The sequence below is a fragment of the Pongo pygmaeus genome, chromosome 5 (assembly GCF_028885625.2).
Source record: "Pongo pygmaeus isolate AG05252 chromosome 5, NHGRI_mPonPyg2-v2.0_pri, whole genome shotgun sequence".
Taxonomy (NCBI): Eukaryota; Metazoa; Chordata; class Mammalia; order Primates; family Hominidae; genus Pongo; species Pongo pygmaeus.
The window spans coordinates 83,218,345-83,231,753 of NC_072378.2; the positions used below are offsets into that span (position 1 = coordinate 83,218,345).

General features: G+C 37.8%; 1 protein-coding gene across 16 annotated transcripts in view; it reads right to left on the bottom strand.

The window, feature by feature from the left end:
* Positions 1-13,409, bottom strand: part of SNAP91 (synaptosome associated protein 91) — a 158,816-nt gene that overhangs the window by 144,677 nt on the left and 730 nt on the right. For 12 of the 16 annotated variants that reach the window (XM_054491957.2, XM_054491967.2, XM_054491966.2 and 9 more), the window contains exon 2: positions 12,395-12,554. In XM_054491957.2, the coding sequence (XP_054347932.1) occupies positions 12,395-12,524 (130 nt within the window). In that variant the 5' untranslated portion in view covers positions 12,525-12,554. Of the gene's footprint in view, positions 1-12,394; positions 12,555-13,014; positions 13,371-13,409 lie in introns of those variants that run through there. The other 4 variants (XM_054491968.2, XM_054491960.2, XM_054491964.2 and 1 more) reach the window with 3 other exon arrangements.

The following is a 13,409-nucleotide window of genomic DNA, read 5'->3' on the forward strand; positions in this document are numbered from 1 at the left end:
TCCTTTCCATGTCAAATATACTTTAACAAGCTCATTTTTCAAGGTTGGCCAGTATCTTATTGTTTGAATACACTATCATTTTAAAAAAAGTATTTGGGTATATTCAATTTTGCATTCCCCTATATACATTGATGCAACAAATTTTGGGGAAACAAAACATTTTTCCAATTATTTACCTGATATAAAGCTGTAGAATTCAACTTGCTTGTCAAAGGATATTCAAGGGTTTTGATTAATATTGCCAACCCACCCTCCCAAATATTTATACCCATTTATACTCGCAGCAATTGAGTGCTCGATTCATACTATTTTTCCACCTGAGAAAGTAATGCTGAGCTGAACTGAAAAAACACTTGTTTCTTAATCCACAGCACTATCCTACGAAATGATTAGTATAATCTACAATAGGGGCCAAAGTCAAATTTCTATTCCATTAAGATATATATAGAATAGACCACTGGCACAGCTATGTCACCAAGGAACACAGTCCTTCACAAAATGCAATAAAATATAACTAAAAATTAAGCAACTCCTTTGGAACAATAATGAGAATTATTGTGGGGAGGGGGGTGGGAAAGAACCACAAAGCAGTGAGGAGATGCATATGTTAAACAGTTGGTCACAGCCCACTCATTAGCACAGTCTCCAATCAGCCTCCTATGGAAACTTCCATGGGTACACTCATGCTCACTCAAGGGTAGCCAAAACCAGAATGTTACATTAAAATACATAATGAAGAGGCCAGAAAAACATGAACACACTGCAACCTACATGTTTCAGGGAGAAAAAAACAACAAAACTACATGAAGCCACTGTCTAACTGAATTATTTAGCTAGAAGTTGGAACAGCTGTAAGCTCTACACTTTTGACACTAACCAGGCTCATAGCGATATTATAGTGAAATCCACTGGTTTAGATGTAACAATCAGAACTAGGTGAATAAGGCAATTACATATTAGGGCACCTATTCAAGATAGGTAGATAAGAATTATTCAGTATTAACACATACAGAAAGTGTAATTTTTGCCACTTTGGGACTCAGCTTACTCATCTATAAAAATGAAAAGGCTGATCAACTTCTAAGATTCTCCTGAGCCTAAAAAGCCCTGCAGATCTCAGGCCATCTACAACCTTGGTGTTATTTCTTAACGTTCTCTGTCTTCCTAAATTGATTTGTCCAGCAACCTTCAACTTTTTCAAACTCCTAAAATGTGCCTTGCTCTCTGTGAGCCTCTTCCTAGATAGCATTCTGCAGCAGTTCTTGTTCACACCTCACCTACTTTAAGTCCCCTTCATTCTTCAAGTCTGGGCTTAAACATCTCTTCCTCTGCAAAGTGCCTCCACTGTAGTCTTCACCTTCCTTATTAAAACTTAATTTTTTGAATCACCTGTAATTATTTCTTTAATTTTCTGTCTCCCCTACTACGTCACAAGCTCTCTGATGCCAAAGGCCATGCATATCTTGCTCACCATGGTATCCCTATTTCCTGGAACAATTCCTGGCATTTGGAAGTTATCCAAATATTTGTTAAATGAATAAATAATGGGATTGTGCTAACTAAGCTAGTGAAAGACTCAGTACTGAAAGCAATTTCTAATTTTTCCAAGTAGGTCATTAAAAATAAAATTAAATATGTTGTTATTTATTGCTTTCTTTACAAAGGCAAAAAAACCCTAAGCTTTAGGTTAATCTTGCCCCCTTTCCTTACTGCTTGTCAAAAGCCCCCAAGTTGTTAATGGAAATTTTATCACGTTAATTAATAGTATCACCAATAACTTAGTGAATACTATCATTTCAGTGAATATTGAAAGTGTGTAGTCACTTTTGAAATTGTTTTTTTTGTAATTATCTTAACCAGCTATAATATATGTAGTTATGAATTATAAAATGAATATTGAAAAACAATGCTCCCCAACTGTATCCAACTCTAAAGAAAATAGCTACACACACACACACACACACACACACACACACAATGCTGGCAAAGGATTTTCTCTAATACTAATACTTAACCATCTAATATCTAACAGTTAATGGTATGTACTGAGAGAAGTCCACACATGCTTTAAATCCACAACCCAAAAATTATGGATATAATTGTTTAAAATCTAACATTTTTTTCAAATTTACCAATTTGCTCATTGTTCTAACTTTTAATATCAATTTTCTGATTTTCCCCAGATTAAATCGTTGTCACATCATGGCCATGCAAGTGTTGAGAGGATGTCAGGAAATACACATTAATTATATACATTAAGTAATTTAATGTTTATTTGTTTGTATTCCTCCAATATTACACTTCTATTGCTTTTATAGTCTTTTGAGAGAAAGAATTGAGTTTAACTCCTTGCTCTTCTGAAGTTTATTGGGTAAAAGTAAAATTTTTAAGTAGAAAGTTTATGAGAAAACAAAGGTATAAAATTAGGGAAATATGAAGCATAATAAAAATCATTCAATAAATATTTACCAAAACCTGCTATCATGCTATGTTTGGTGTGAGGAACAAGACAGTCTCAAAGAAACTACAGACTAGAGGAAGAAAACAACCACTGAAGAGAATCCCACTATAGCTCTGGGAGGGATATGAAAGAAATATATGCACAGGGGGCCATGTAGGCACTGAAAAGAATGCCTAAAACTGGAGTTTTAGAAATTAGATTTTAAAAATATATTAAAACTTAAAAACAGCACATGCAAAGACCCAAAAGTGATGCAGAATATAGTGAATCGAATGCTTCAAAGTAGTTCAGCAATGAACTGTGGCGGGTGTGTGTGTGTGTAGGCAAAAACAAAGAATAGGAAAATAGGCTGGTTCCACATCCAGCATACAGGTGGACTATCAAGGGAAAAACACCTGATAACCTGGATAAATATTACAGGCATCCTTCCACTCATTTGGCTGAACTCACAAGAAAATAAAAGCAATCTCCAAGGCCAAAAAAAATAAAGAAATTGCAGAAAACCACATGGTAAAGTAATACTGAAGAGGAGGCTGCCCTGAAGTCATGTGTTAATCTAAGTGGCTTAGAGTCTTAGATTCTAGCAGTCCTGTGGGGAACAGGGGACAAGGCCTTTGAGACTAAGCAAGGTGACTAGTTGGAACTAAGACCACCATATAAAGCTAGGATCCTCAAACGGTTACTCCCTTAGTAAAATTAAGAGAAAAACAAAAACAAAAAAGAATACCTCTCAGCAAAAGGAGACAAGGGAAAATGTGTTCCGCTCTTCCTAGGCTCTGGGTAGATAAGGGAAAAAAAAATCTGGGGCATTTGTAACCATAGCTTTCCCCCTGATGAACTTTGTGATTCAAATTTATACTACAGATCCACACTCCAATATCTAAGACCCTTAGGGCAACATATGTTTCAGAGTTCATGAGTTTGCAGATTCTACAAAGGTATTATGGTACAGACATCATATATTAAGTAACACCTCACTATAATCTGAACAGCATACCATAATATGACAATATTTTTATAGCTTAACATATGACTCTTCATGATAGGCAGTATATAAAGACTATATATGGTCAACTTTTCCTACCAAATGATTTACAAAAATAATTTTGGTTTTCTGAGCATTCTGAATTTTCAAATTACAGATAAGGATTATGGATCTGGACCTGCACTGGATGGGAAGCTCCAAGGGCAGAATTCAACTTCAGGTGCTCTCAGAATGGCAGCACCTGTGGGACCTCTCTGAAGCAAAATCTTTCTAGGTGACCCCAGTCTCCCTAGGGTTCCCACAAATGAAGTACTAGCCAACATGACCTCAGAGTCTAAAACTACAAAACACATGAGGAATCATGATTGAACACCAGGCAAAAACAATAGAAACAGAACTTCATGTGATAGATCTATGAAATACAGAATATAAAATTAGTTTTGTTTTAAATGGTAAAGAAATAAAAGAGGAACTCAAAAATGTTAGCAAGAAACATACATTATCCAGAAAATGGGCAAATTTGAAAAAATTCAAAAACAAAAAATATAAACAAATAAAGTAAAAAACAAAGAATGCATAAAAGCAGACAAGACACAGCTAAACAGAGAATTAATGAACTGGAAGGTATCTGAAAAACAAATCATGCTGAACAGAAAAGAAAGCATTAGAAAATACAAAAGGTATATTTAGATTTATATGGATGTAATAAAGTCTAACATATTTCTAATCATGTTTGAAGGACATAAAGAGAATGAGAATAAGCAATAATCAATGACAACTGAAAAGCTGAGAATTTTCCAGACTTGATGTGAGACATACATTCTCAGATTTAAAAAAACCAACAAATTCCAAATAGAATAAACAAAAAACAATGCCACATCTAGACACACATCCACTACAGAAGGACAAGACAAACAGAAGATTTGAATGCAGCCCCCGTCAAACAAAGGAATTACCTAAAGGCAGGTAGACAGATAAATTCTCCTAAGAGCAATAATAGAAGCCAAATGACTGAAATATTATCAAAGTGAAAATAACTGTCATTCTAGAATCTTATATACAGATACATTGTCTTCAAAATATAGTTCAAGAAAAGGATATAGTTCAAGAAAATCTTATATATGATGAAGGAATGGTGAGCAAAGAAGTCAGTTACAAGGTAGGCATATCTAAGTAAACACTGCCTTCATCAAATAATAATGTACAGCTTTAGGGGTTAAAACTACAGTGGAACTAAAAACACCAAATAATAATAGCACATAAGACAGAAGTAGGTGATTGAAGTTAAAAGTTCCTAAATTTCTTCTCATGGGAAGAAAAAAGAGATATTGATCAACTTCAGACTTTACATATGCATATTAAAATTTTAAGACTAATCAGTAAAAGAACAGAAATAGTATATATACGTTCCAAACTACAGAAAGAGAAAGTTGGAATTAAAGGAAAAACTGATACAATTAAATGAGGGTGCAAAAACAAGCATGGAGAAGAAGGGCCAAATCACTGGCAACACATGTGGAATTGTTATAGTGGTGGTAGCAGCAATAATAGTACTAGTAATGTTTATCATTAGTAGTGGTATTAATAACTGATTGTTATTGCATATTTGTGTGTCAAGTTCTGAGCTGGGTATTTTACATGCATTATCTTATGCATTACTCACTAAAAGTGAAGTAGGTACTATAATTAATCTTCATTTTACAGATGAGGCTTATTACTGATCTAAATCAAGCAGAAGACAACTAAAGAAAGAGATTTCAGATAGTTTTTTGTTTTGTTTTGCTTTGTTTTGGACAGGGTCTTGCTCTGTCACTCAGGCTGGAGTACAGTGGCATGATCATGGCTCACTGCAGGCTTGACATCCTCTGCAGCCTTCCAAGTAGCTGGGACCATGGGTACACATGATCACACCTAATTTATTTTATTTTTTATAGGGATGGGGTCTCCCTATGTTGCCCAGGCTGGTCTCAAACTCCTGGGCTAAACTGATCCTCCTGCCTTTGCCTCCCAGAGTGTTGGTATTACAAGCAAGAGCCACTGCATCCAGCTCAGAGAGTGTTTAAATAATTATCACTCACTGGATTTGAGGGATGAGGGATAACTCTCAAGTTAGTGGCCTGGGCAATTGAGTAGGCAATGCCTGGCATCCAATAGCAATTCTAAGATTTCATGCATGAATTATGCTATTCAAAGACACAGAATATTTAAAGATGGGTACAGTTGTGTCTGTTTTCTTTGGAATGGTGAGTAAATCACTGTTTCAAGCAGCTTGGTTGTGGGAAAAAAGAAAAAGCAAAGAATGACAGGTTGGTTGTTGAAAAGCTATTATCAAGATAATAGAGGCCAAAGAGACATGTGTGTGGTTTGTTTCTTTTAAATGGAGATACTTGAAAATACTTATAAGAGAGACAGAAGATGTTAAAGATAGAGATGACTGAGAGAATAACTCATGTAGAAAGGACAGTTGTAATTTAAAATAAAAAATGCTAAGCCTAGGAGAAAAATCAAATGGTGAGACACCAAGCAGGGAGAGACCTAGCTTCTCTCTCTCCTGAGTAGCCAGAAATGACACATCAAAAATTCTTTTTTTTTTTTTTTTTTTGAGACAAAGTCTCACTCTTGTCCCCCAAGGCTGGAGTACAATGGCACGATCTCAGCTCACTGCAACCTTTGCCTCTCGGGTTCAAGCAATTCTCCTGCCTCAGCCTCCTGAGTAGCTGGGATTACGGGTGCCTGCCACCATACCTGGCTAACTTTTTTGTATTTTTAGTAGAGATGGGGTTCATCATGTTGGCCAGGCTGGTCTCGAACTCCTGACCTCAGGTGATCTGACCGCCTTGGCCTCCCAAAGTGCTGGGATTACAGGTGTGAGCCACAGCGCCTGGTGAAAATTCTTGAGAAAATGCTAGATACTCCTTAAAAATGAATAATAAAGAAGGCTTCTGTACACAAGGAAGAGGAGGATCCTCACACATCTGGGACAAATGAAGAGACGGCAGAAAACAGCTAGAAAGACTGTGGGCTTCAGGGTACAACTGTCTCTGGTTTGTGCTTTTACCCAATTGTTTCAAGGAAGAGTCCTAATTGCTTACTCACAAGTCATTGTGCAATTGACACAGGGGTATGCCATTCAACCAATCTTCCCTTGGTGAGAAAGAAAAAAATAGGGTAACTCCCACATTACATAAATGCCTAAGAAAAAACACAGCCAACATTCCCCTTCATAAATAAACAATACATTTTTCTAAAAAGAGAAAACATTATAAAAGAAATGAAACTAAGGAAAAATATTTTTAATGGCAAGGAATTTGATTTTTCAAATTACTTAAATGCACTATGATTATGTTTGAAGGTTCTCTTAGTAGATGCTGGCTCAGGAGTTGACTCACTTAAAATACAACTCTGTAAGGAAAGCACCCTCGGCCCCTAGGGAATAGGCTTATATGTCACTTCTGACCTTCTTTACCAAGATAAGCTCCGAAGAACACCCTATCCCAGCATCAGTCAATTGAAGGGAGGAGGTAAGGTATTTAAAGGGTATTTATTTATGAAAAGCTAAAAGAGAGGCCCATGGCAACTAAGTACACAGATTAAATTACAAATAAATCTTTAGCCACCATTTATTAAACATTACAACTAATGTGGCAATATATCAAGAAATTTAGATTTTAATTTAAAATGCTACAAGCTAATATTGCAATTAGGATATGAATTTGCCTACTATCTATATAATTTTTAATACTTTTCCATATCAACATTTTAAATCACTAAAACAACTTTTTAAAAATCAAATTGAGTTATCAATTTTACTCTAAGAAAGTATCTGCTAACCACACCAACTGCAAAAAGTGAAAAAAAAAATCTAAAGTGACCCAAATATATTTAACATTATACCATTAAAAAAAGATTCTTTTGAAAATGAGAAAGTAAAAATATCTGGAAAAAAAAAAACCCTATTGTTCCACTAGCTGCTATAAATTCTGTTTAATTATTTTTGTGTCATTTTTAAAGCATGGTCCCTCTTATTACCTAAGACTCTTTATCACTCTGCTTCCCCGGCTCCTGCCAACCCTGATCACATGGTCTCTTCTCTCCCCTTCTAGGACACTGAGCATCTTCGAGAATGTCACAGAATCACACACATTGGGCCCATTACACATATATGGTATGAATTATAATCATATTAAATGCTTTTCAGAAGTGCATCTCCCCCATCTCTTCACCCTTGGGCTGGGTCTTCTGGTAAAATCAAGAGGAAGGAACAGATTATGTTCTGGTACAGAAAAGTGAGAGGGTGTGTTTTGTTTTGTTTTTGTTTTTGTTTTAAAAAAACTAATAGTTAAATGAGAACAAAAATCAAATTAAAATATATTTACAGCAAGTTAGTATACTTCTCAAATTCAAAGTTACTCTAGGGTTTAGTAATCTTTTACACATTGTTCTACTTAATTTTATTCAGTAAACTTTGCTTACTTTTTGGATCTTTCAGCACTTATAGAAAGCCCTACTGAATTATCACAAATATAAATATATGGTGTCTACTGAATTAGTGTGCTAACAGAACTTCTATGAATTAAAATATATTTCATATTTACCAAGCACATTGATGCAAAGCAAACTCACTTTTAGGCTTAAATTTTCATTCTATTTTTACTCACAAAATTTTTCACTTTTTTTGCAGATATTTTATGAATAAAATTAAAGCAGCAGGAATTTGGGTTGATGTGCCAGTATTTGTGTTGAATCAAAACTCAGTCCATGTCTCCTACTACCTTTACCAGATAGTCTTACGAGAAACATAATCTTTTTCTTTTTCGTAATTTTGGAGGAACAGAATCATTAGTAAAATTCTAGTATCTCTCAAACATCAGATTCAGAACTTGAAGCACTTGCTTTTCATGTGGGATAAGCTCATTACTAAATAGCTTCAAGTGTTTAATACAGAAAAAATAGGATTACTGAAAACCAAATTGGCTTTTCATAAGGTTTGTTTTGATGTTAACAGTAATGTCTAGGTTTGAATTCTGATTATCATAAATAGGATACTTTAACAATGTAGCATATATAGAAATCATTCATAAGCACTATTAACTGAAATGAATCATATAGCAGGGCTGCAAAACTTTCCAAATTTACCCCTGCAGATGTTACTTTGGACCAACTCTATTTTATTGTTCAAGCTTGACCCAATACTGGGTAGGTACTGGGTGCCTATTACCACCTGATCTTTTTACTTTATTATTTGACTTGGGCTATCCTTTAGGGCATCACATACAAAATAGAAAAAACAAACAACATTGAAGTGTCAAACAGTTGTAACTAAGAAGGTAAATACTCATTAAGTCCTGGATGTTTTATATGCTAGCAAATAGGTACAAAAAGTTACAAGGGAAAGGAGGCGAGGATGTACAGGTGGACCCAGAAAGTTAATGTAAAACCAATATTGGTTAGGTATTAAATTTTCACATACAAAGGGCAACATTATTATAGTCGAGTATGGAAAGAAAGTTTTACATAATCCAAAAGTGCCATAAAATATATAATCCTTACTTAGATTATTAGGTGCTGTCACTGAAAAAAGAAAAAAATCTGGGAATAAATGTATATAGTTTCTTCATCTCGACCTTTTCACCAGATATAATTCTGCCCCCAGATGTTAACAAATCATTTCTTCAAGTGTATAAATCATATATCTTTAAGAATCATTTTATAAGTCACCATGACTAACAACAATAATTTTCTTGGCCTATCAACCCAAAGAGAAAAGAATTTATCATTTAAACCAGTACCTTAATATTAAATACATATTTCATAAGGATTTTGAGCCCAATTAATCCAATACCTTTAAAAAAAAATGACAGGACCATAAATCTGTTTTTATAATCTTCCAATCTAAACTCCAAACTAAAAAGTTATACACAAATCAAACTAGTAATAAATTGAAATTGTTTTTGTTTCAAACCCCCAAACTCTACATTTTGTGCTTTTTCTCCCAACCAGTATTTAATATTTTCAAAACTAAAACACCAACTACTTGAGAATGCTTCAATGCTTATAAAGAAACTTAATTATGTGTTTGCATGTTTTAATAACAATTCACTTTTATAACTGGTGTTTACTGAAAACCTGTGAATAAATTACTGAGGTAGTTTACTGTTTCTTTAAAGGAACTTCATAAAGAATTCTGAGCAAAGATGTCCTCTTAATAATGCATATAACATATACATTCAGGTTTTCCATATCATCTTTTCTTAGAATAGTACATATTAGTAATGTGATACCTATGTCTCCAAATTCCATCCAAAAGTTGGTTTTAAGTAGAAGATGTTTTATTTTATGACTTACTAGAAAAGTAAAACATTAAAAAGAAAAACCACTAACCAATACTCCTTAGTGCTTGGTTTTTGGTCATTTTTTTATGCAACAGAATTAAAATATTTTCATTCAATTTTTTCATGACAGAATTAAAATTTTTTCATGCATATTATAAAGACTGCAATATGTATGCGGACTTTGATGCTCAATTCCACAGAAAGCTATGCAAGCAAGGTGGGAGTTTTAGAGATTAGACCATTTAGGTTAATATGGTTCATTTTCTCTCTTCTCTCAATAGAGTATATTACTAAACTACAGATGGCAGTTAAGTGCACTGGTTAAAAGCTATGAACGTTTGGCCAGGGGAAGTGGCAGCTCACTCCTGTAATCCCAGCACTTTGGGAGGCCAAGGTGGGCAGATAACCTGAGGGATGGAGTTCAAGACCAGCCTGGCCAACATGAAGAAACCCCATCTCTACTAAAAAAATACACAAAAATGAGCCAGGCGTGGTGGTGCATGCCTGTAAGTCCCAGCTACTCAGGAGGCTGGGGCAGGAGAATCACTCAAACCCGGGAGGCTGCAGTGGGCCGACAATGCACCACTGCACTCCAGCCTGGGTGACAGAGCGAGACTCCATCTCACAAAGAGAAAAAAAAAAAGCCATGAAAGTTAATTACCTTCCCTGAACCCATTAAGTGATGAAAGATTAATAATATAAAGTTCAGTTCGTGCTATATAGTAACTGCTCAATAAATGTTCAGCTCTTATGACCATTCATATTAATAATTCAACACCAGTTCCTATTTCAGCTGCTTTCTTTTATAACATGGAATCTTCCCCCTATTTTCCACATTTTAGAAATCATATTGGCAAACCTCCTACCTTCAAATTTTCAAAAGACTTTTCCACTAAAATACTAATGTGACTAAATATTTAGATCTGGAGAAGTCAGTCTTTATCTGAATGATGTTTTAATGAAATGTTCAAACCTGTGAATGTTCTCTGAAATATATCAGTATACTGATTTATCATTTTAATTATAGATCAGCATGTAGCAAATTTATAACCTATATCTTTCTTATTATGAGGATTTTCTAGACTGATATATACCTTTAAGACATGAATCATCTTTCCAGAGTTGGGAAAACTGATGGGAAAATGGCTAAATGATTCAGCATGCTGCAGCAAAGTGAGCTGGTCACAAATTTACAATTTCCACTTCTCTTAAGTGCCCTGGCCCTGGTGGCCTCTTTCATCTTGTACTGCATATATAACATACAATGCTGTAATCAATAAATTTAATTAAACATTCCCTTGGGAAAGGCATAATGGTACTTTCCCCTCCAATGAGCTTCTAGAAACAAAATTATTCAATTCTATGAGACAACAGGTTCACAAGGCTGGACAACTCTTACAATGTCCAGTTGTAAGCTTCATCAAGCTTCGCTTTTGCAGATAATAGGGCTAGAGTGAATTCTGACACTGGTGCCATTTTCTTAGCTGCACAAAGGAAATAGCAGGGAAAAGACCCAAGACCAAAAAAACCCAGAAGATGGGCAAAGGAAGCCAGCTGAGGAATGGCTGTGGCCATACCTGTGTCTCTCATGTCAACACTCACCTTTACCAAAAACATCACAATAGAACAGAAGATCCTAAGCAGGTCAAGAGAACTAAATAGCAACTGCTGAACATACACTCATATAGCCTGACTTATGAGAAGCCTCACCACCCAAAGCAGGTGAAAGCCTTTTTATTTTCTAAGTGCCTCTGTTTATCCTTCAATGACAAAAGATTTACTGTTAATTAAGGTATTTCAGAAATATATAGATTCCAGAGTAGAATAAAGCCTTTTCCATCAAATAACGAGTTACAAAAACAATATTAAGAATTAAATGGTTTCATCTAAAATTGCACCATCTCAGATGCTGGGGAAGTACATCCATTTTGTGACCATAGCATAGTCATCTCACCCAGCATTTTCTGAGAATGGGACAAAGTGTGCTAGGACGTGTAAAATGAAATTGCCATAGCTATGAAGTCCAATTTCCTCATTCAGTACCTTGAATTTATTTCAGTTTGGTATGGTAACATATCACACACACACACACACACACACACACACACACACCCATACTCACAAAAACAATCCTCAGGAGCAACACTGAAGAAGATTGTACTACCTTAGAACTATCTGAAAGGTATTTAGGAAAGAACTAGGGTGACAAGTTTGACCTTCCATAAATTCATCTTTTTTTTTTTTTGACTGTGCAACCTCTAATTTCCTCTAATTTGGAGAAGGGAGGGTGGGTGGAGAAAGAAAAAAAGGTGAAAAACATCTAATTCAGAGTGTACAATCTCTCTGTGTGTGTATATATATATGCGTGTGTGTGTGTGTATTTTTCCCCCTCCACCAAGACCTTGGAGGTCAGTAAGAGGAAAAAATGGCTCACAAGACAAGGTTTCATGGCTAACCCAAGGGAACACCTTCACAGCTGGAGAATTTCAGCTCAGGGGCAAACTGGCTGGGAGTATTAGAGGCCGCAGCATTATCGACCAAGAGCGCAGGCCGCACCACCAGCATCCCAGGCGCCTCTGCCGTGCGCATGTCCCTCTTATATAAAGAGATGCTTACAGTCCAGGTGCTTTTTCTTGGGGCCCATCACTTCATGAGTAGTGGCTTTGCAGACCGCTCTCGCTACAGCAGAGCCTGTCACGCTGTACTGAGCGGCGGCGATCCGATCCGTGAGCGTTTGGCCCGACATCTTCTCTGGTCGCGTCTACCGCCTCCTCTTCTGCAGGAAACAAGGGGAGACGGTCCGGCTTTAATCCGCAGACCCTACTCTCCAAGCACCCAGGCCTTGCCTCCTCCAGCCGCGTGGCGGCTCTCTCCTCCTCCATCCCCACCCTAGCACCACCTCTCCGAGCCAGCAACGCGCCAAGCCCCGCTCCTGCGATGCGGTCCAGGGAGTCTTGGCCGTGAGTAGGGCCGTCACAGAACCCCAGCGTGGGCTCCAGTCGCAGCATCGTGACACCGTCCCCATTCTCCCCCGGCCCCCACACAGGGCCAGACTCACCCCCCTGGGGACCTCCCTGTCCATCAGCACTTTCCTCGCAACCTGACCCGCGGGTGCTGGACTAGCCACGACGTGCGTCGGGGTTATTCCCTGGGCGCCGCACCCGCCGGTGCCCACCTCCCACCTCAGCAGACTTTCCTCCTAGCAGCCCGCAGGCTTCGGGGAATGCATCGGATACCCAAGCCCTGGCTGCCTCCCTCCTCCTCCTCGCGCTGCTGCAGCAAAGGGCTCGTCCTCCCTCAGTCGCGAAGGAGATTATCTTAGCGTTGCGCCATGTTATGCCCTCGCCTCCCCTTCCTTCCTCGCCGCCGGCCCCAAAGCCTCGCCGAGGCCCATCGCCCAGGCCCCTTCCCCCCGGTTCCAAATCCCTGCCGCAGGGGCCGCCCGGGAGCTCTGCGGAGGCGCCGGAGTCTTGGGGCGCCTCACCCTTCCTGGCTTTGGAGCGGAGCCGGGCTGACAGCGAAGCCCAGCCCCCCGCCCGCCCTGGAGCGCTCCGCGGAGCTGTCACCCAGCCGCTGCCCTTCTCCGCAGCCTGGGATTATCCTCTGCGGATCCCCGCGCGACCCTGGCGCG